Source organism: Nicotiana sylvestris, chromosome 2 (assembly GCF_000393655.2).
Source record: "Nicotiana sylvestris chromosome 2, ASM39365v2, whole genome shotgun sequence".
Lineage (NCBI taxonomy): Eukaryota > Viridiplantae > Streptophyta > Magnoliopsida > Solanales > Solanaceae > Nicotiana > Nicotiana sylvestris.
In genome coordinates this window covers 62,499,990-62,522,498 of record NC_091058.1, presented here as the reverse complement: position 1 = coordinate 62,522,498, position 22,509 = coordinate 62,499,990, and the positions used below count along the sequence as shown (strand labels likewise).

General features: G+C 42.7%; 1 protein-coding gene across 1 annotated transcript; it reads left to right on the top strand.

Annotated features, from left to right (window-relative positions):
* Positions 1-4,722: 4,722 nt before the first annotated feature.
* On the top strand, positions 4,723-5,202 carry LOC138884984 (uncharacterized). Its single transcript, XM_070165865.1, has one exon. It carries the CDS (start codon positions 4,723-4,725, stop codon positions 5,200-5,202), a length of 480 nt encoding a protein of 159 aa, XP_070021966.1.
* The last annotated feature ends 17,307 nt before the right edge of the window (positions 5,203-22,509 follow it).

The following is a 22,509-nucleotide window of genomic DNA, read 5'->3' as shown; positions in this document are numbered from 1 at the left end:
TTTGGGTTATGGATGAGCTTTTGTGGGAAGCCCTTGTTGCAAGACCCTTTGAAAAAAGTTGTGAGAGCCTAATGCCCACAATGTGTTTATGGAAAGGCCTCAATGAGCATGATTATGTAGTTGTGACCAATTTTGCGTGTGAAGTCTGAGTAACCGCATCAAGTCACACTATTTTTGTTGGGCTGAGCTAATGTGTCCTCGTTTTGCAGGTATTATGGCACCATCGAAAAAGCAACAAGCCACGGGTCCAACCTCAAGCCGCCAAAAGGCAGCTCCTGCACGTTCCTATGACAGCAACAAATTTGTCTCTCTTGAGGCTCAGACCCGTTTTACAGAGAAGGCTGCCAAGAAGGCAATTCCGGAGAGAGGCATCAATATCAAAAAGGTCAAGGAACGATGCCCCCACATGTATAATGAGTTGATGGAGCGGGGTCTACAGGCCTTCATTGACGAGCCAGGGGAGGCTAATGTAATGGTTGTACGCGAATTCTATGCTAATCTACCAGAGCATGTCAACCATGTGGTCACAGTGCGCCGTAAGGCGGTGGATGCCTCCATTGAGGCGATACGCACAGCTTATCAATTGCCCGACCCTCTGCCTGAGAATAATGACTTTTATAAATATGGGTGAAATCCAACTAATGCCAAGTGGGAGCGCTTCTTTGATGAAATTTACGCACCAGGAAAAATGATAGAGTGGCTGGAACATGGAGAGAAGTTCCACTCATCCGTCTTAACTCCAGAGGAGAAGAGCTGGCTGTATGTGATTAACAGTCACCTTATTCCCTCCACAAATACTACAGAGGTGAATGGAACCCGGGCTATATTGATTTGGTGCTTCATCAAGGGTCTTCCCTTTGACATGGCCAAAGTGATCCACGCCGAGATGTTTATCTGATGTCCCCAATGCTAGTATGGCTTTTTTCCCATCTTTGGTGACTAAGCTTTGCAGGAATGTGCAGGTGCCTGAAAATACTCGTGTGGACGGGCTGGTAAGACAAAGCCACAATATCCGACCTGGCACGAACACCACGGAGGCAGCCTTAGCAGCAGTGGCAGGTCGAGAGGATGAGAGTGGTTCTGATGCATCGGAGGAGGAAGAGCAAATGGATGTGGAGGGCGAAGCACAGGCCCAAGTGCCCAGCGCAACAGCTGCAGCACTGTCACGAGCAGCGTCTTCTTCAGGAACTGCCAGAGTGTCCCGGCACACCACATTGGAGCAGGAGGTGGCTGGTCTACGTACCTCCTTGAATGATTTGGGCACTCGTGTGGACGCGATAGCTGACCGACAAGTCAAGTCGGAAAAGAAGTTCATGGGTTGGCTGCGAGCTTTGGGGTGTGCATGCAACGTGAACCCCGAAACCATTTCCGATCAAGAGTGAAGCTTCAGGGAAGTCTCTTCACCTCACTGCTCTTTTAAATTTTAAGCCATGGGGACATGTCTTCTTTTTAAGTGTGGAGTGGGAGATTCCCTCATTGTATGCTGTATATAGTTGTACAAATTGTCGGGTTGTCTTGTTTGTTTCATGTTGACTTGATAGTTTTTGCTAAGCAGGAGTAGTTTTTTTGTTAATTTAGATAAATGGCTCGACCTGACGACGGATCCCTTTCGACGGGGTTCTTGAGGGACTGAGTCGAGAAAAAAAAATTGTAGGCTCTTCCTGATGACGGATCTTTTAGACGATATTCTTGAGGGAAGTGAGTCTAAAGAAGACAACAAAAAGATTTTTTATTTTTTCTTAGGTAGTGTAGAAATTCCCCCTTGGTTTTCCTTTAAGTCGCGGTTCTTTTCCAAGGGTTTAGCTTGAACCGGACATAGGTAGTTTTTATTTTTGTTTTCTTTTTGATTTGTAGATTAGGGTAATGGGTTACGAGCTATAAAAAATTTGAAAGAAAACCCATAGCATTGACACACCTGAACACAATAGACCCTAGAGTGTAATGCTTAGTCCTAATTGTTGAATCTCACTGAAAGTGCCTTAATTTGTATGTTTGTTACTGAATTGAATGCTCGTAATGGAGCGTCTTGATGAGCTGATTTAAATGAGTCATATTCCATGTGTGGTGAGTATTTGTGTAGTCCATGTAGTGTACTTGTGTCTAGAACTTGCCCGGTATATGAGTTGAAGCAAAATTTTAGGTGATGCTCGGTTTGAAAAATGATGTTAAGCTTTCTTTGACCTTTTTGAGCTTAATGGCTTATCACAAATAAAATTTGTCCCTAGTTAACCCTTTTGAGCCTTTAGACTTTTGTTTGGCACCCGCATTACAAGCCTATACCCTTTTGTTCTTAATTGACATTATTTTGATCCTTTTACCTCTTAAAGCACTTTAATTGTAAGAGGAGCGCTAAAAGAAGTAAGAAGGAAATAAGTGTGGGGTGACTTTTGAGTGGAACAAATAAAAGGATGAAAGGTGTACTTATATTGTAAACGAATACACCACTAGCAGAAATTGAGTGACAAGAAGAATAAACTGGAGAAAAAGAAAAGAGATGATTACATTATGTCTTGTTCCAGCTAATGGGAATGAATTAATAGAGTGCTTAAAGAAGAAGGGAGTATTTGGGGGATGCTATTGTGTGTGAATGAGAAGTGGGTTGAAGAATTTGCACTAAAAAAATTGCTCTTGTGATATGTTAAAGTGCTTAGGGGTTGAGTCACTATTCCTAAATATATCATACCCGTCCCTTAGCCCACATTACAACCATGAAAAGTCCTAATTGATTTTGGATCGAGCTAACCTACATTAGTAGAGCTTTACATTAAGGGCAAGCTTATGGTACCAATTGCATGCATGTGACCTCTTTTGTGAGAGTGAGTGATTTCCTTGATATATGTGAGTATATGAATTGAATGTGGTGGATTGAACTCAGTTTTTGTTGATGTAATTGTGAGGGCATATGATTCGTGATGGAAAAGCAAGTCTTGACTTATGTGTAGAGTACTTTGAGGAAGTGTGAATATTGCATGGCACTTGAGAGTCGATTTTGGGGCTAGGATTGTTCACTGCTAGGCGTAATACATGTACATTGTTCTAGGTGTAATGCGTTAAGGGAAATGGTTGAGTGAAGGATTCTCTAGAGAGTATAGTTAATTGCTCGAGGACTAGCAATGAAATAAGTGTGGGGTGTTGATAATAGGCAAAATCTAGGTGATTTAGCTATTGTTTATGCTTCCGCTTGATTATATTCCAATGACATATTATGGTTAATTGACGAAAAATAGGCTCTAATTGTGATATGTATACATTGCAGGATGAGGAGGCTATATGATATTTTCAAGAGGATATTGGAATGATTTATGAGCAAGAACAACCCCTCGGAGTCGAGTGCGCGCAAAGACGAGACGAAAAAATGGACGAAATCAAGCTTCAAACGCACGAAGTCGCGCAGTAGTTCGAGCGTAAGAAAGGCTGAGGCAGAATCACGCGCGAAGTTACGCGCGAGCTCGCGCGTGTCCGGTCCGGAAAAAAAAGTTATCTAGGGGTAAAATTGGAAATCTGGAGGGAAACCCACTTAACCTATATAAAGTCAAGCTCGCCCAAGGTTAAGTGGACAGGTTTTTCAGAGTTTAGGGGAAGAAATAGAGAGGCAAGAGGCAAGAGGCAAGGAGGAGTTTGGACCATCAAGTTCTTCTTTTCTTCTCTTGTTTTTGCTGTTTTGTGATGAAATTGAACTTATTTATGGTGAACACTAGTATGAGCAGCTAAGACCCATTGTTCTAGGGTCGTGGGTAAAACATGAATATTGTTGTTTGAAGTTTAATTTGAAAAAGTTTGTTTATCATATTGGGTTGTTTATTTAATTTTGTTCTTAATTATTTTGTTGAGTAGCTAACAGTGAAATACTATATACTAATCTTTAGTTGAACTCGAAAGTGGGAACTTTAGATTGCATATAGAATTAAATAGAGCAAGTTCTTGAACCCGGGCCTCGGAGAACGGATTTGCAATTGGGATAGACATATACCCAATTGTCTTGCTTGGTTGAAATACAGGAATTGTAAATGCGTTCTTGATTAATCTTAATTCCATAGACATATAGTCATTGACTTGAATAGGCGAGTAAGAACTCGACAGATTCTTATGAGTAATATTAACCCTGTCAATGAATAACCCAGATAAATTGATTAGTCATTTCGAGCCAAGAACACAACACGATTGTAACTATGCCCGTGACCCTGGAATATCTTCTCCTACTGTTTGTTACTCGTAATTGCTATTCGTTTGGTTACTTGTTTTAGTTAGATTAATTCTTTATAGTTAAGTAGTAAAACAATTACATCTCTCTTTTGTGAACTATCTCTTGGGTAGATAAAGAAATTGGGTTTGAATCAGTCAACAGTTAATCATAAATCTTCGTGGGAATGATACTCTACTCACTACTCTATTACTTGATGATCACGTGCACTTGTGTGAGTGTTTTTTGTCACAACAATGTGTTGGTGCAAGATGATGATGAGCAAAGCAATGATGTGCAAGTGAATGATGAGAATGTGAATGATAAAGTGAGGATAGACATTGATGACAACATGGAGGAAACACAAAATGATGTGAACCCATCTAGGGAACACGTGATAGACATACCGGAACCCGTAGTGCCCAAAGCCAAGGCTCCTTTGCCAAGGCCTCCTCCACCATATCCTCAAAAGTCTAGCAAAACAAAGCAATAAAAATCAATTCAAGAAATTCAATGATATGATGAAAAGTTTTTCTATAAATATGCCTTTGGTCGAAGCTCTAGAGCAAATGCCGGGGTATGCCAAGTTTATAAAGGTTTTGGTGACAAAGAAAAGATCGATGAACTGTGAAACGATCAAAATGACACATCAAGTGAGTTCCATTGTGCATTCCATGGCTCCAAAGCTAGAATACCCCGGTGCCTTTACAATCCCATGCACTATTGGTAATGCCGATTTTGCCAATGCTTTGTGTAATTTGGGGGCTAGCATTAACTTGATGTCATATTCTGTGTTTAAGACATTGGGGATTGGGCAACCAAGACCCACATCCATGCGGTTACAAATGGCAGATAGGACAATGAAGAGGCCATTGGGGATAATTGATAATGTGCTAGTTCAGGTCGACAAGTTTATACTTCCTGCATATTTTGTGATTCTTGACTGTGACGTTGGCTACAAGATGCAAATCATATTGGGGAGACCTTTCCTAGCTACAAGGAAGGCCTTAGTTGATGTGTAATTAGGGGAACTCACCTTCCAGGTAGGTGATGAAAACGTTGTGTTCCATGTTTGCAAGTCAATGAGCAGCCTAATAGCAACGAAGTGTGTTCATTGTGGATCTTGTGACCGAGGTAATTGTTGATGACACAAATGCTATGATTAATGTTGAATACCCATTGGAAGAAATGTTATTGAATCATGATGAGGATGAGAAGGAAGGCTGGGTAGAATGTGTCAATGCTTTGCAAGGAATGGGTTCGTATACATATGAGCCCCGAAAACTTTCCTTGGACCTTGAGAACTGGAAAACTTCACGAGCAAAGCCCTCAACCGAGGAGCCTCCCACATTGGATTTGAATCCCTTACCTTCACACCTCTGGTATAAGTTATTAGGCTATTATTCTACTTTACCTATTATTCTTTCTGCTTGCTTAACTAACGTGCATGTAAAATCTACCCTTGCGGTGCTCAAAAGGTGGAACAAGGCAATAGGCTGGACATTAGCAGATATTCGGGGTATAAGCCCTGCCTTTTGCATGCACAAAATCATATTGGAGAAGGATGCCAAACCCTTCGTGGAATATCAAAGAAGGTTGAATAAGGCCATGCAAGAGGTAGTCAAGAAAGAGATCATCAAATGGTTGGATGTTGGGGTTGTCTACCCCATTTCTGGTAGTTCATGGACTTTACCCATGCAATGTGTCCCAAAGAATGGGGGTATGACTGTGATTACAAATGACAACAGTGAGTTGATCCCCACAAAGACAGTCACCGGTTGGAGGGTATGCATGGATTACAGAAAGCTTAACAAAGTGACCTGGAAAGACCATTTTTTGCTACCATTTCTTGATCAGATGTTGGATAGGCTAGACGGTCGTGCTTATTATTGTTTTCTGGATGGGCATTCTGGGTATAACCAGATCCTTATTGCACCTAAAGACCAAGAGAAGACCACTTTCACTTGTTCGTACGGCACATTTGCATTCTCAAGGATGTTGTTTGGTCTATGTAATGCACCGGCAACTTTTCGGCGATGCATGATGGCAATATTCACGGATATGGTGGAGGACTTCCTCAAAGTGTTCATGAATGATTTTAGTGATGTGGGTGACTCCTTTGAAGAATTCTTGGATAATCTTGACAAAGTGTTGGCCCGATGTGAAGAGACCAACCTAGTGCTTAATTAGGAAAAATGCCACTTTATGGTCGAGGAGGGCATTGTCCTCGACCATAAGATCTCAAAAAACGGTATTGAAGTGGACAAGACAAGGATTGAAGTGATTTTAAAACTCCCTCCTCCTACTTTCATCAAGGGAGTTAGGAGCTTTTTTGGGCACGTGGGGTTCTATCGAAGGTTCATCAAGGATTTCTCAAAAGTGGAGAATGCCTTGTGCAAGTTGTTGGAAAAGGATACAAAGTATGTGCTCAATGATGATTCCATGAAAGCTTTTGAGCTTTTCAAGTATAGATTGACTACCACTCCCATCATTACCGCACCCAATTGGAGCTTACCATTTGAGCTCATGTGCGATGCTAGTGATGTTGCGCTAGGAGCGGTTTCGGGGAAAAGGATCAATAAGATATGTCATCCGGTCTATTATAAAAGTAAAATGATGAATGACGCCCAAGTCAATAATATGATGACCGAGAAAGAGTTATTATCCATTGTCTTCGCCATAGAAAAGTTTAGGTCATATCTCATGGGTGCCAAAGTGATTGTGCACACCGATCATGTGGCACTCCGTTACTTGATGACAAAAAAAGACTCTAAGGCGAGGTTGATGAGATGGGTTCTTCTGCTTCAAGAGTTTGACCTTGAAATCATTGATCAAAAAGAGAGTGAGAATCAAGTGGCAGACCACTTGTCCCTCTTAGAAGAGGAGGGGAGGCCCCATGATGGCATCAAAATTAATGATTCGTTTCTGGATTAACAACTCCTCTTCGTGTCTTGGAATGGTATGTCTTGGTTCGCCGATGTGGCTAACTTTTTTGTGACCGGCATTGCCCCGAGTGAGCTCTATTCTAACCAAAGGAAGAAGCTTAAATGGGATAGCTTGGATTATTATTGGGATGAGCCATATCTTTTCAAGATTTTCAATGATGGTGTGATCTGGAGATGTGTTTCGCAAGAGGAGCAAATGAGTATTCTTGATGCTTTCCATTTCTCACCCTACGGTGGTCATCATGGTGTGGCGAGAACTATTTCAAAGGTTCTCCGCCATGGATTTTATTTGTTTGCCCTGTATAAAGATGCTTGTGAGCTTGCTAAGAGATGTGATGAATGCAGAGAGCTGGTGGAATTTCCAAGAAGGATGAAATGCCTCTCACCACTATTCTTGAGATTGATATTTTTGATGTGTGGGGCATTGACTTCATGGGGTCATTTGTGAGTTCATGTAATAATACATACATTCTGGTTGTTGTTGATTATGTTTCCAAGTGGGTTGAAGTCGTGGCTTTGCCCAACAATGAGGCACGGAGTGTGGTGGTGTTCTTAAAGAAAAATATCTTCACTAGGTTTGGCACTCCAAGGGCGATCTTTAGTGATGGGGGTTCTCATTTTTGCAACAAAGCCTTTGATACTTTACTTTCCAAGTATGGTTTCAATCATAAGATGTTAACCCCTTATTATCCCCCGGCTTGTGGACAAGTTGAGGTCTCCAATAGGGAGATAAAAAGCATATTATCAAAAATTGTCAATGCAAACCGGACGGATTGGTCAAGGAAACATGACGATGCTTTGTGGGCTTACAGAACTGCGTACAAGACTCCAATTGGTATGTCTCCGTACCAGTTGGTATTTGGGAAAGCATGCCATCTTCCGGTTGAATTAGAGCATAAGGTCATGTAGGCACTGAAGAAGTTAAACCTTGAATGGGATATAGTCTCCAGATAGAGCAACTAAATGAACTTGATGAGTTCCGATTTTATGCTTATTCCAGCTCATCTTTGTATAAGGACAAAATGAAGTACTTACATGACAAATATGCCCGGAACAAAGAATTTGAGGAGGGTGACTTGGTTCTTCTATTCAACTCTCGGTTACGACTATTTCCAGGAAAGCTCAAGTCAAAATAGAGTGGCCCTTTTGAAGTGGTGCATGTAACTCCGTTTGGTGCTCTTGATTTGAAAAACAAAAATGGTGAAATCTTCAGAGTTACTGGGCACCGAGTGAAGCAATATCTTGGCAAGTTTGATGATAGCCACGTGGTGGCCTTGATCAATTTTAAATGATGATGGTAACATGCGTCGTGCCGCGACGTTAAATTAGGCGCTTCTTGGGAGGCAACCCATGTGTTTTTCATTCTTTTGATTTTCTTCTTAGATTAAGCATTGTTTTGAACTGACTGGTTGTGAAGTGTATGTAGGAATTGGTTGTGCAGTGCAGCAAATTCACAAAGGAAAAGTTTGGCTAAGTGTTGGAAGTCTGCGAACCTTGCCCATAATTTCGCGGTCCGGGTGAGCACTTCGCGGCCGCATCTTTTTGTTCGTAGATGCGTAGTTCAAAAGAGCAAAATGCCAACTCTCTGAAGTTGGACTGTCAAATACCCTTCAGCTTTTGTGTCCGCGTCCATAGTTTGGCAGTCCGCGGTGAATTCCGCGGCCGCGCTCAATATTTCGTGGACTGCGGTCAGATGCTTGAAGTTGTTCTTCATCAGGTAACAAAATGCGGACCGCAAGAGAATTTCGCGGCCGCATTCAGGTAAGGGGTGGGTCCCCATATGTTTGTTATAAATAGAAGGTCCTTGGCACTGCTGCACGTTTTGAACCTCAAATTTTCACCACACTAACTGTTCACTTTCATCTATTTGGCTCTCAATCTCATTTGACATTAATCAAGAGTCCAATTTCCACTAAATTTCACAACTGGTATGCTCAAATCTTTGCATTGATTTTTTTCTTTTTCTCTTCTTTTCTCGTAGATTTATTTTTTTTCTTTTTAGTTAGGGTTTGAATACTTGCCATAATCTCGAATTGATGCTTAAATTCATGTGGGTAATTTTTACATGCCTAACGGGGGGATAAGGTTATTAACTATGAAGATTAATTGCACTAATTATTGCACTTAGTGAAAAACCTAGGTTTCAAATGTTCATCACTGCCAGTTTTGTTTGAACTTTGCGGTCCCCTCCCAAGGTAGGGGTAAAGGAAAGACCAAAATACCCCTAGTAGTACAAAAGTCAATTGGCAAGATGAGAGCTGCAATCAAAGCTGCAGATAGAGCTGCAGATCATTCTGACGGGAGTGAGTATGTCCCTTCCCGGGAAGTTTGGGATGGAGACTCTATGCCCACTCATGTTCCTGCAGACTTTCAAGGGAAATTCCATTTACGTGATGAAACTACCTCTTCTTCTGAGTCGTCTTATGGCTCAAAGGGAGGTAGTGAGTCTTCGACACCATCTTCCCCATCTGCTACAACACTGGTCCCAACAGCAACCCCCATCAATGTTGATATTGATGCCGAGGTCCCAAATGACGAGAGAGGAGGTGACACCAATATTAGGGGTTTGGCCAAATCAAGAAAAGTCGAGGTGTGGGCTGCCAGATTTGTACGCAAATTAGCTTATTACAAATTTCGAGAACGGTGGCCCCAAAGGTCACTTACCCTTGAGAGACAATTTATAGGGAGAGACCTCTTTCCCCACAATCCAAATATCAGGAGGCACTTTGAGGAGAGAATAGGGTGGAATTTCTTCACCAGTAAAGTTCTGGATGCCAATTAATACCTTCTCAAAGAATTCTATGCAAATGTTGCCCACATCAAAAATGGCACAACGGTGACAAAGGTCCGAAACTTGAAGATCTGGTTTGATGGCCACACGTTGAATGAATATGCCGGTTTTGAGGATGTGGAAATCGTGCAATACTTGGAGAAGTTGGCACTTGGTGAAGCAGCCCGTCCATGGTTGGCGGAGATATTTGCCCTAGGGACGACACCAGCATGGCTCACAGCTGGAGTCCTGATATACAGATCACGCTAAGCTTTGAAGATAAGGGGTAGTATACCTTTGTGTGCAGCTGGCTGGATCCATGTCATCATGACAATATCCTCTCCCTCAAACGGTGTGTCTTGATAGCCTGCATCATGGCAGGGTACCCCATAAATGTGCGGAACCTCATGTACTATCACATTACAAAGGAAGTTGGAAAGGAAGAAAGATTCTACCCCTACCCCCAACTTCCTCACCATGTATTTCGAGGACCAAGGAGTCGAAAAGAAGAGCTATGAGACAAAGACAAAGACAAATAAACCTTTCTCATATTATATCATCAAAGGACTGAACAACCCTAAAGCAAAGGGTAAAGCCACTATCTCCACTGCCTAGTCTGAAGAGCCAAGGGTAGTGGTTGTCGGGTCAGAGCCTTCCATAGCAGAGGGTCTTTCAGTTGTCATGCCTCCTCCTTCATCTGGGCCATCCATCACCATACCATTTTTTGTGCCCTCATCTTTCACTTACCGTCAGACTGCACTGCGGGTTTCTCAAACATTGTCCAGCATCAATAACTAGATGCAGGAAGCTACATCAATGTTGTCTGTCTTATCCAGTGCAGTAGCAGCACAGTCAGCCCCAGCACAGCTTCAGGTACCTCCATCAGTGGAGGATTCATTGACGAAGCTTCTGGATAACTAGAAGAAGCTCTGGGACAACTAGGAGACGATCCTAAAGACTTTAGATGCACAGGAAAAGGCAATCAAGGATCTAGGCAAACAAATAAAGAAGATGAAGAAGACTCGGGCCTCAAAAGAGTCAGTGAAGCTGCTAAGGAAGGAGGTAGAGAGGTTTACATTGGCTGGAGGCATCCTATTGGACTTACTCTTAGAGGAGCAAGTCCCAGCAGCACAGGCAGCAGAGCATGAGGCACCAGCAGCTGGCCAGTCTGAGGAGCTGGCTATCACTACACATAGTGCTGCGGAGATGATCCAGATACTCCGCAACCACGTGGTCCCCCAGTCATAGGATTTGAAGATCCAGTTAGAGGACCCGGAGGGAGCACTAATCTTATGCAGTTCGAGGACCCTACTCATATGCCAGACCCGATGCAGACCACATAGGGAGTTTTCTTTACTCTCTACCCCCCCCCCCTTTCTTGATCTTATTTTGATATTAGCATTGAGGACAATGCTATCTTTTATTTGGGGGAGTGGTTCAGTTTGATTTGGTGATGATTTTTCTTTTTGGTATGTATATAAATTTACCATTAGATGTATATATTCATTCCATCTTTATTTTTCGTTATTTTTACTTTTGGTATGTATATATTCGTTACTTTCACATTTGGTATGTATATATTTTTACCATTGGATGTATATATTCATTTTCATTTATGTATATATTTGCTTTACTTCAAGTTTGTATATATTCAGTTTGATTTCCGTTAGTTTACTTCATAACTTCTTTCATTACTTCCCTTTATTAGAATAGCTTCATATTTCCTTTAGTAGCTTCTTTTTAAGTTTTTAGCTTCTTTTTACATTTTGCATGATCAATAAGCCTTTGGTTTTCTTAATGTCATGGTTCTTTCCAAAGGTGGATATTGTGTAAACCGGGTGGCTCTTCCCGGTGATGGATGGCATGACAACCTTCTTAAGGGTTTGGGTCCGTTTTCTTTATGTTTTGATCTAAATAGTAGTGTTTACCTTGAAAATGTTAATTACAATTAGATTTGATTTTGTGGTTCTAAAAATACGTGATCTATTTTTATGCTAGTTATTAGGCAATATATGCTAAGTATGTGATTAAGAAATAAGATAAAAACTTGAAAATAATATGTTTAAGCAGACTGAGAGGCTAAGAATCAGGGCATCGAGCCTGATTATATGGGGCCTGGAGGTTGAGCTCGACGCTGAGCTATGGGTAGCCGATGAAGGGCTAATAGTATTGAGAGCTTTGATGGAGGCTCTTTATGGTCAATAATGGACAATAAATAGAACACAATAAATGTAAGCAATGAATAGTGAAATCAAGAGAATATGTTTAAGTTAGAGAGCAAAGAGAATGTTCTTGCATTGAATGTTGTGAGTAGTATCTCTTGTGATATCATGTGTGCAAAAAATAATAAAGGTCCCCTTTATATAGGAGGAGCGAATTCCAATATAGTGCATGTGCATTTATTACAAAGAAATGTAACTGGTACAGCTACTTAGCAGTCTGGTACAGACTGGTACTATTCTTGTAGGTGTTGTCAGTTTGGGCCACGTGCCTAAGGAAGTTCCCATTTATCCATGACAACCGCCGACTCGCACTGCCCTGAGATCCAGTATAAAGAACCTTCGAGGTCAAGACCTCGAACTGTGCCTCAGGTCCTTCGAGGCGAAGCTATGGGAAAGACATAATGATCGCGAAATCGGGCTTTCCGATTTCACCCGTATACAGATAGTCCCCGCATTTCTTAGAGTAAAACGATAAGAAACGATTTTGAATTCCTGCTCGTTTGATACTTCCATCACGACGGTGGTTATGCCCTATCAAGCGACTGACATGGAAAAATGAGATGTCCAAAGGTCGCGTCTGCACAGCCCTTAAAAGCCTTTGGCTTAATCACAGTGGCCGGTTGTCCTTTAGCCTGCTCCAACGCGTACGTTAGACCTCTATAAATGCTTCTTCTTTCGCTCCTTATTTTCCACTACACCGTCAAGCCCTCAAAAGAGTTCTCCTTACCTCTCCCTTGTGTTCTCTTCTAAAACGCAATTTATCATTTCTCCTCTGAAACCTTTTATCAAGAATGGCAAAAACTTACACTTCTGCTCCTCGGGAAGATGTGACTTCTTTTTCCTTGCGCCCGTCCAAGGGTAAAGCAACAATGCCCCCTCTCATCGGGGAATGCATTCCAGGGGCCTTTGAAATGACTTTAAGACCTAAAAACCTTCTTCGAATTCGGGGCGATACGAACCTGTATCCCGATATGTTAGTTCAATAGCAGACGTCGAAAGGGTGAAGGCCGACTGTCGTTGGGGGGGCGCGGTGCTTGTGGAAATTCCTTCTCGGGAGGAGGAAATAACGACATACAAGGCTAGCTTACTCAGTGTGTATACTTGTTCGTTCATCCTTGGCCCTGTGGGGTCATCCTCACCTCCGATAGACCCTGTGATCCTCGACTTCTACCAATGTTATCGAGTAATCCTTGGCCAGATTCATTCTTCATTTTGGTGCATTGTTTACATGACCAGATATTATACGAACATGATTAAGGAGGTGCCCTTCACTCTCGACCACCTAATCAGAATGTATAGTCCCCGACTCTTTTGTGAGGGGCTAATAAAGCTCCACTATCGGGCCCCGAAAACCCTTTTTTCCTGCACCGACGAGGTTAGGAACGGAGGGTGGATGAGCCATTTTGTCCGAGTTAGGACGTCAGACCTGATTCAATTAGAGAGGATGTCGTTCCCCGAAAAGTGGAACATAAAATGTAAGTAGATACGCTAATTAAATATTCTCTTGCTTCTCTTTGGGTACATCTTCCTATGAACTTACTTCTTCCGCTGATGTAACTGTCATTGTGTACCCCAATACGGTTAAGGACCTCTCAGGCTGGGTCAACCAGCTGAATTCAATTTTCCCATACATTGAGCGTGTGTGGTGCAATCCGTCCCAGGCTCGATGGGAAGCCAAGGGCCACGGTGAGCCTTTACTCCTGCTATAATTATATCTCTTAACAGAACTGTTGCTGATAGCGTCCTCACTCCTTGTGTTTGTGTTTTGCATTTGTGCAGGTCTGGGGGAGGTCCACTTGATAAGGGAAGCATGGCTTGGCGAAGCGGATACTCCGAAACCCGATGAAGGGAAGAAAAGATGAAGGGAATCATCGACTGAGCCTTCGGAATCCAAGAAGGCCAAAGTGGAAGAACCTAAGGCTGATTCAGCAGCCTTAAATCCAGAAGTAGTGGGGAGTCCCCAAGCTGAAGGTGAGGAGAAAGATGATTCCTTGATAGCATCAGGGGGGAAACCTGATTGCTCCTTTGTAAACTCTGCTTGTTGCCCTTATCTTTGTCTTTTTTACTTGTTTTTTTCATGGTTCCAGGCCAGGGTGCTTTATAATCAAACCTTCGCCCGGTTTCAAGCTAAGGCGAATCGCTACGAGTGTGAGAAGACCCATCTCACTGAGCATGTTACGTAGGTTCCGTCTGCTTTTATCTGAATGTTTATCATATCTCAGATTTTTTACACCTTTGACCTAATTTGTGCAGTTGGAAAAGAAAGACGCTCTAATGAGGGAGGAGCTCCGAGCCAGAGACTCTAAAATTCTCGAACTCAAACGGCACGTAAGTGAGATAGCTTCTGTGAGGGATACCCTCCAGGGAAATATGGCCTTAGTCGGGCATCAACTTCATGATGCGAGGGTGAAGAGTAATAAGTATAAAGGTCTTCATACTGAGATAGTTGTTGCGCTAACCGGGATCAAAGTTGAAGCCGAGGTGCTCATATCCTCGCACAAAGAGGATGTTATTGTAATAGATGTTCAAGCCAGGAGAGTGCCCAAGGGGGAACTGAAATTGACTCGAGCCATAGAACATGCTCAATTAGAATCTCGGAGGCAGACTCTCGAGGATATGCATGTGGGGGGAATTAATTTACCTGTCGAGCTTGAGAGGGTGAAGACTCTAGAGAAGAAAGATGTGGCCCTGGTTACTTCTAAAGGTGTGTCGAGCGGTGGCTCAAGAGATGACGAGAATGAAGGCGGAATCCCCACAGGGAAAGAGGCCATTAAAGACCCTGGGGACGTCGCCGGAACCGTCGGGACACAACCTCCGAGGTAGCCGTCGGAGGCGTAGACCCGATGGTAGATTAGGATTTTATTTGATCTCTCCCTTGTAAGGGCTTTATAGGCCTTGTAAATGTACCCTTGTGAGCAATATATACAGAAGGCCCTTCGTTTTCCATCACTTCTCTTTTTCTTTTGCCTTTTATGAATAATCAAAAAAGATTTTGGACCCCGGGTTGGACCCTTTGGTTTTCGTTATTGCTGAGGGATTCGTGATGGTCAAAGGTCGACCGTTCTGGGCCCAGCACCGAGTTGGGTTCTCGACTCAGATTTACCGACCCTTAGGTTTAGAAATTGATCCTGAGATTTTTTAGGCTAGTTGTTGGGTCGGTGTGACCTCTGGTCAGTCTTGAGGCTCTTTTAGGCTGGCAACAATGGCTCTTACACTTTGGGTCGGTGCAACCTTTTAATTTAAGCTCGCGTCAGCAGCTCTTATGCATTTGCCCTTAGGCTTTTAGTTAACTGTTTTAGGCTCAGTCTTCGAGTCGGTTTCGACTCGAGCTCATTGACCCTTAAGTTTTCAAAATTTAAGCTAGCGTCAGCGGCTCTTACACGTCGGGTCGGTACAACCTCTAATGTAAGTTAGCGATGGTTGCTCTTACACATTGGGTCGGCACAACCTCTAATGTAAGCTGACGATAGTGGCTCTTACGCATTGGGTCGGTACGACCTCTAATATAAGCTGGCGACAGTGGCTCTTACGCATTGGGTCAGTACAAACTTTAATATAGGCTTTATTTTCCCTTGTTAGAGCTTTTTTGAAGTTTTAATGTTCGCCCGACTCTTCGACGGCTCGACAAGAGCCTCAATTGTGAGCCGTTATGTAGTGATAAATGAGCACCTCGGAGGTTTCACTCGATGACTGAATTGTTTCGATGCCTGTTGTTTGGAGCTGATATGATCGAAGCTCTCTTTGTTTATGACGAGGGTAGTTTGTAGCCTGATTAACTGGTTCTTTTCGAAGTTTTTTCGAAGTAATTGAAGTCCTGTGATTTTATAGTGATGGTCAGGCATCCCCGAGTCACGTTAGTTTGGCTGGTACAGCCTTGTGACCGTAGTCATTGTATTTGGTCGGAGCCTTTTAGTCCCCGAGTGAAGTAGTTTCGGCGTCTATATCGAGGGTATGCGTTTTTAGGGGTCTTATAAGTTCAGATGTGTAGCCTTAACTTTAAGATCGGGATTATGTCTTTTGTAAGGTCTTACAAATTTTAACATGCCTTACTTAAGGTCTTACAGATAAGTCACTTGGTACAACTATGGTTCATGTCTTTCTTGAGGTTTTACAGATGAGTTACTTGGTACAAGTATGGTTCATGCCTTTCTTGAGGTCTTATAGTTTTGGTGTTGCCTCATAGAGATCTTATACTGTCGACAATGCCTCATGGTTGTCTTACATTTCCTAGTATTGCCACATGGAGGGCTTTTGGGCTCGAGATTGCCCACTTGGGTCCTTACGGTCTTGAGTTACTGATTACTCGAAGGGAAGACAGTCAACGACAGTCCCATGACACGTCGATAGTTTTTTGGCTCTGGAGCCGTTCTTTTTGTAAACTTGGTGCTGCCTCATTGAGGGCTTACGTGTTCGAAGTTTCCGACCCGGAGGTCATGTGGCCTCGAGTTTTTGGCGTCAGTCCCCGTGTGTTCGGGAAATTTTTGGTTCTAAAGTAGTTTTCTGTTAAAATGGCGTACTTCTTTGAAACGTAGAGAATTTTGATTGAGGAGAAGATATTCTTTGATTACTTGGCACAAGTATACATGTTTTTGCCGTCATGGGCTCAATTATTCTATGCGGACACAGTTTATTCGACCGTTTGGCCCGATATATCATTTTCCTACTGAGACCCTTTTTGGTTCATCTTGGCTTCTTCGAGAAGGTGATCTTCCGGTGGGGTACCCCCCAGTGTTCGAGGTTGATTGAAGAGAAGCCTTGAATACTTGTGAAATTTTCCTTAGGTAGCATATAGATGTTTCCTCGTTAAAAATCTTACCGGTAAAACCCTTCTTGGGACAAAATTCGATCGAAGAAAAAGAGTACAACACATGCTTTAAAAACCCAAGGTCTTAGAGCCCGGGGGTGTTTTGGCGTTTCCATCGGACACCTTAGCAGTAGTAACGTTTGAGCATTGATATGTTCCATTTGCTTGGAAGTTGTTCGACTTCTACGGTACCGAGCTTGTAGGACCCTTTGTCGATCACTTCGAGGATGCGGTACGGTCCTTCACAGTTTTGGCCTAGCTTTCCTTCATTAGGGTTTCGGGTATTGAGGGTGACTTTCCTTAGGACTATGTCCCCGACTCCGAAATGTTAGAGATTTTTTGTCTTGTTATAATACCTTTTGATCCTTTGTTTTTGGGTGGTGATTTGGACCATTGAAGCTTCTCGTTTTTCATCCAATAGTTCAAGGGCCGCAGTCATGGCCTTGTTATTCGAGCTCTCGGTGGTGTGTCGAAATCTGGAGCTTGGCTCCTCGACTTTTACCGGTATCAAAGCCTCGGCACCATATACCAGAGAGAAGGGTGTTTCTCCCGTGCTTGATTTTGGAGTTATTCGATATGCCCATAGCACTTCAGGTAATATTTCTCTCCATTTTCCCTTAGCACTTTCCAACTTCTTCTTTAAGTTTTGAATGATGCTCTTGTTTGTAGATTCGACCTGACCGTTGGCACACGGGTGGTAGGGTGTTGACAGGATTCTTTTGATTTTATGATCCTCACGGAACTGTGTTACTTTGCTTCCGATGAACTGCTTCCCATTATCATATGTTATCTCGGAAGGGATTCCGAATCAGCACATGATGTAGTCCCAAATGAAGTTAATGACTTCTTTTTCTCTTGTCTTTTCGAAGGCATGCGCTTCCACCCACTTTGAGAAGTAGTAAGTCATAAATAAAATAAATCTATCTTTACGTAGTGTCGTTGGTATAGGCCCAATAATGTCCATCCCCCATTTCATAAATAGCCATGGAGACAATACCAAATGTAGCTGTTCACCGGGTTGGTGAATCATCGGGGAAAATCTCTGGCATTTGTAGCATTTACGGACAAATTCTTTGGTATCCTTTTCCATGTTGTCCTAATAGTAGTCTGCTCTGATCACCTTCCGGACAAAGGAATTTGCACCTAAGTGATTTCCGCAGGTGCCCTCATGGATTTCTCGGAGCACATAATCAGTGCCCCTCGGTCCCTCGGCACATAATCTGTTTTTATCGAGCGAGAATCAGGCTGCTTTATTTCTCCAATCCTACGTCAGGCTAGTGGAATTGATCTCGGCATGGCCTTTCTCGATCACTGCTTTGGATAGCTAAACAATAGCCCCGGGGAGTAGGTCATCTTCTTCGACAGATGATCCTAGGTTTGCAAGGGTATCGGCCTCACTATTTTGCTCTCGAGATATGTGGACCAGAGTCCATTCTTTAAAGCGGTGAAATGTGACTTGAATTTTGTCTAAGTATCTTTGCATCTTGTCTTCTCGAACCTCGAAGCTCCCATTTACCTGATTTACTACCATGACGGAATCACATCTTGCTTCAATGACTTTAGCTCCTAGGCCTTTGACCAATTCCAAACCTGCAATCATAGCCTCATACTCAGCTTTGTTGTTATTCAACCTTATACATTTTATAGATTGCCTGATTATGCCGACCGTAGGCGGCTTCAGAACTATGCCAAGCCCGAATTTTCTTACGTTTGAGGCGCCGCCAGTGGATAGGATCCACATCCCAGAAGATGTGCCTGTTTTTAGTAAGAGTTCTTTCTCTACCTTGGGCATGAGGGAGGACGAAAAGTCGGCCACGAAATCCGCTAGAATTTGGGACTTGATACTCATTCGGGGTTGATACTCGATATCATATTCCCCGAGTTCGATGGCCCATTTGGCCAATCAGCCCGATAATTCAGGCTTATGCAATATGCTTCGAAGGGGAATGTCATTAAAACAAAAATGTAATGGCATTGAAAGTAAGGTTTCAACTTTCGTGATACGCTTATTAATGCAAGAGCTAATTTTTCTAGGTGCGGATACCTGGTTTCGGCATCTCCCAGGGTCCGACTTACATAATAAATAGGGAATTGTGTACCTTGATCTTCTCGAACTAGCACGCCACTTACCGCTATCTCGGATATGCCATGTATAAATACAATGTTTTATCCTCCTTTGGTGTGTGGAGTAAAGGCGGGCTAGTCAGATATCGCTTCAACTCCTGCAAGGCGCGTTGGCATTCTGGAGTCCATTCGAAGTTGTTTTTCTTTTTGAGTAAGGAGAAGAAGTGATGACTCCTGTTTGATGACCTCGATATGAATCGACCTGAGGCTGCTATCCGCCCCATCAATCGTTGCACGGACTTCACACTATTTACCACCGTGATTTCTTCGGTGGCCTTGATTTTGTCAGGGTTGATCTCGATTCCCCCGTTTGACACATTGAAGCCTAGGAATTTGCCCGAACCCACTCTGAAGGCACATTTCTCGAGATTGAGTTTCATGTTATAGCTTCTGAGGATGTCAAATTCTCTTGCAAATGAGTCAAATGGTCCTCTGCATGCAGGGACTTAACTAGCTTGTCATCAATATAAATCTCCATGGATTTGCCTATTGGATGTTCGAACATTTTATTAACTAGGCGCTAGTATGTGGCTCTCGCATTTTTCAGCCCGAAGGGCATTACATTGTAACAATATGTACCTTACTGCGTGATGAACGAAGTCTTTTCCCTGTCCCCGGGGTTCATCTGAATTTGATTATACCCCGAGTAGGCATCGAGAAAAGTGAGGGCCTCATGACCGGCCGTAGAATCAATCAAACGGTCGATGTTAGGCAACGGGAATGAATCCTTGGGGCACGCCTTATTTAAGTCTTTGTAATCTATGCACATTCTTAACTTATTTCCCTTTTTGGGCCACCATATTGGCCAGCCATTTGGGATACTTTACCTCCCTAATAGATCCTATTTTGAGGAGTTTTATTACCTCGTCCTTGATGAATTCGTGTTTTACTTCGGACTGGGGTCTTCTTTTTTGCTTCACCGGTTTGAATTTGGGGTCAACACTTAGTCGATGGGTGGTTATTTCCGGTGGAATCCCTGTCATATCTAAGTTGTACCAAGAGAAACAATCGATGTTATTAATAAGTAATTGAATGAGTTTTCTCTTGAGTTCGGGGTTAGCTCTGTTCCCAGGTATACCTTCCGATCTGGGAGATGTTCGACCAGAACAGCTTGCTATAGTTCTTCAATAGTCGACTTTGTTGCGTCTGACTCTTCGGGGGCAACGAAGGTTCGAGGAGTGAGGAAATATTCTTCTTCATCTTCGAGGGTATGTTTGTCTCCCAACTCTTCCGAGGTAGAGTGTATAGAATCTGACGTTTCCCAGTGGACCGCGAACATTTCTTTCGCCGCATGTTGTTCTACATATACTATTTTTATACCATCCTTTGTTGGAAACTTCATCATCAGATGTAGAGTTGACGGCACTGCCCTCATGTTGTGTATCCATGGCCTCCCAGGCAATACGTTGTACCTCATGTCACCTTCGATGACATGGAATTTGGCATCCTGAACTACCTCGGACACATTGACCGGGAGGGTGATCTCCCCCTCCATAGCTTCGCCGGCCAGATTGAAGCCGTTAAGGACTCGGGAGGTAGGCACGATCTGATCGAGCAGCCCGAGTTATTCTACCACCTTTGACCTGATCACATTGGCCGAGCTACCTAGATCCATGAGTACATGTTTAATTTGAACGTTATTCAAGAGAAACGAAATTACCAGCACATCATTATGTGGTTGAGTCGAGGTCTCAAAATCTTCCTCGCTGAATGCAAGAATGTCTTCGCTCATGTGGCCCCGAATTAACCCTTCCGTTGCAGCGGACACTTTCACCCCTTTGATCATAGGTCCTTGGGAAATGTCAGTCCCCTCGATGATCATATGAATGGCGTGCTAAGGTTTTCCCGCTCTGCTTCCCCTATCTGTCTTTCTTTCTTCCCCGGTGGGATTTTCTCAATTTTCCTATTGACTTTCTTGGCGCGTATTCCTATTAATATGGTTGTTGGCGTCAACGTGTTAGGCATCATGTGAGACAGTACCCATGGGGATCAGCTCTGGCATACTCTCGGAATTTGGTGGTGGTACACCAGTGCCTGGAACAGCTACACCATTTTCTCTATGGTCCTCAAGACCGTTGTTTTTATGTGCGCACACTGAGTTAGACATTTTAACCCGAAATCAAAGATCCTTAGACAAGAAAAAGTGTGAAATATAACTTGCATTATGTAGTAAACCAGCAAGAAAACAATAACTATTATTTTAAGCCCAACGGGGGGCGCCAAATTGTTTACCTTAAAAATGGTAATTACAATTATATTTGATTTTGTGGTTATAAAAATATGTGATCTATTTTTATGCTAGTTGTTAGGATGTAGATGCTAAGTATGAGATTAAGAAATAAGTAAAAACTTGAAAATAATATGTTTAAGCAGGCCGAGAGGCTGAGAATCAGGGCCTCGAGCCTAATTATACGGGGCCTCGAGGTCGAGCTCGATGCTGAGCTATGGGCAACCGATAAAGGGCTAACAGTATTGAGAGCTTTGATGGAGGCTCTTTATGGTCAATAAATGAAGAACAATAAATAGAACACAATAAATGTAAGCAATGAATAGGGAAATTAAGAGAATATGTTTAAGTTAGAGAGCAAAGAGAATGTTCTTGTATTGAATGTTGTGAGTAGTATCTCTTGTGATATCATGTGTGCAAAAAATAATAAAGGTCCCCTTTATATAGGATGAGGGAATTCCAACATAGTGCATGTGCATTTATTACAAAGAAATGTAACTGGTACAACTACTTAGCAGTCTGGTACAGACTGGTACAATTCTTATAGGTGTTGTCAGTTTGGGCCACGTGCCTAAGGAACTTCCCGTTTATCCTTGAATACTGCTGACTCGTGCTGCCCCGAGATCCAGTATAAAGAACCTTCGAGGTCAAAACCTCAAACTATGCCCCAGGGCCTTTGAGGCCTTTCGAGGTGAAGCTATGGGAAAGACATAATGACCGTGAAATCGGGCTTTTCGATTTCACCCGTATACAAGTAGTAATGAATAAAAGTGTCTCAAGTAGGCTTCACTTGGGCCTAACACATTTACCTTCGATCTTATGGTTAGAAACAAGTTGATTGGCAAAGAATAGTTCTAATTGTGACCTTTAGACTCTTGTGTTGACTAAACAATCATCGAATGGCTTCATGGAGCCATTTGAATGCTCAATCTTAGATAAGGTTGTTGTGGGCCCTCAACTCTTCTCTCTTTGACAATCCAACAGCTTGTGAGGTGAGGTATTGAATTGCAAGTCCAAGTCCCGTGCCAATAAGTCTAGAACTTGCCCTGAATTTTTGTCTAATTGAAATTCTAAGTATAGCTCGACTTGAGAAATGATTATAGGCTCTATTTGATCCAATTTAAAACTTGAAAGCATCCATAGCCTACAAAAGATGATATCCCTAGTCAACCCCGTTTAGCCAAAGCCCTTTTTCTTCCAATAACCATGATATAAGCCTTTATTCGTTCTATAATGA

What these genes read in the sequence shown, in the direction of transcription:
- LOC138884984 (XM_070165865.1), top strand. Translation starts at nt 4,723, where the DNA reads ATGCCTTTGGTCGAAGCTCTAGAGCAAATGCCGGGGTATGCCAAGTTT.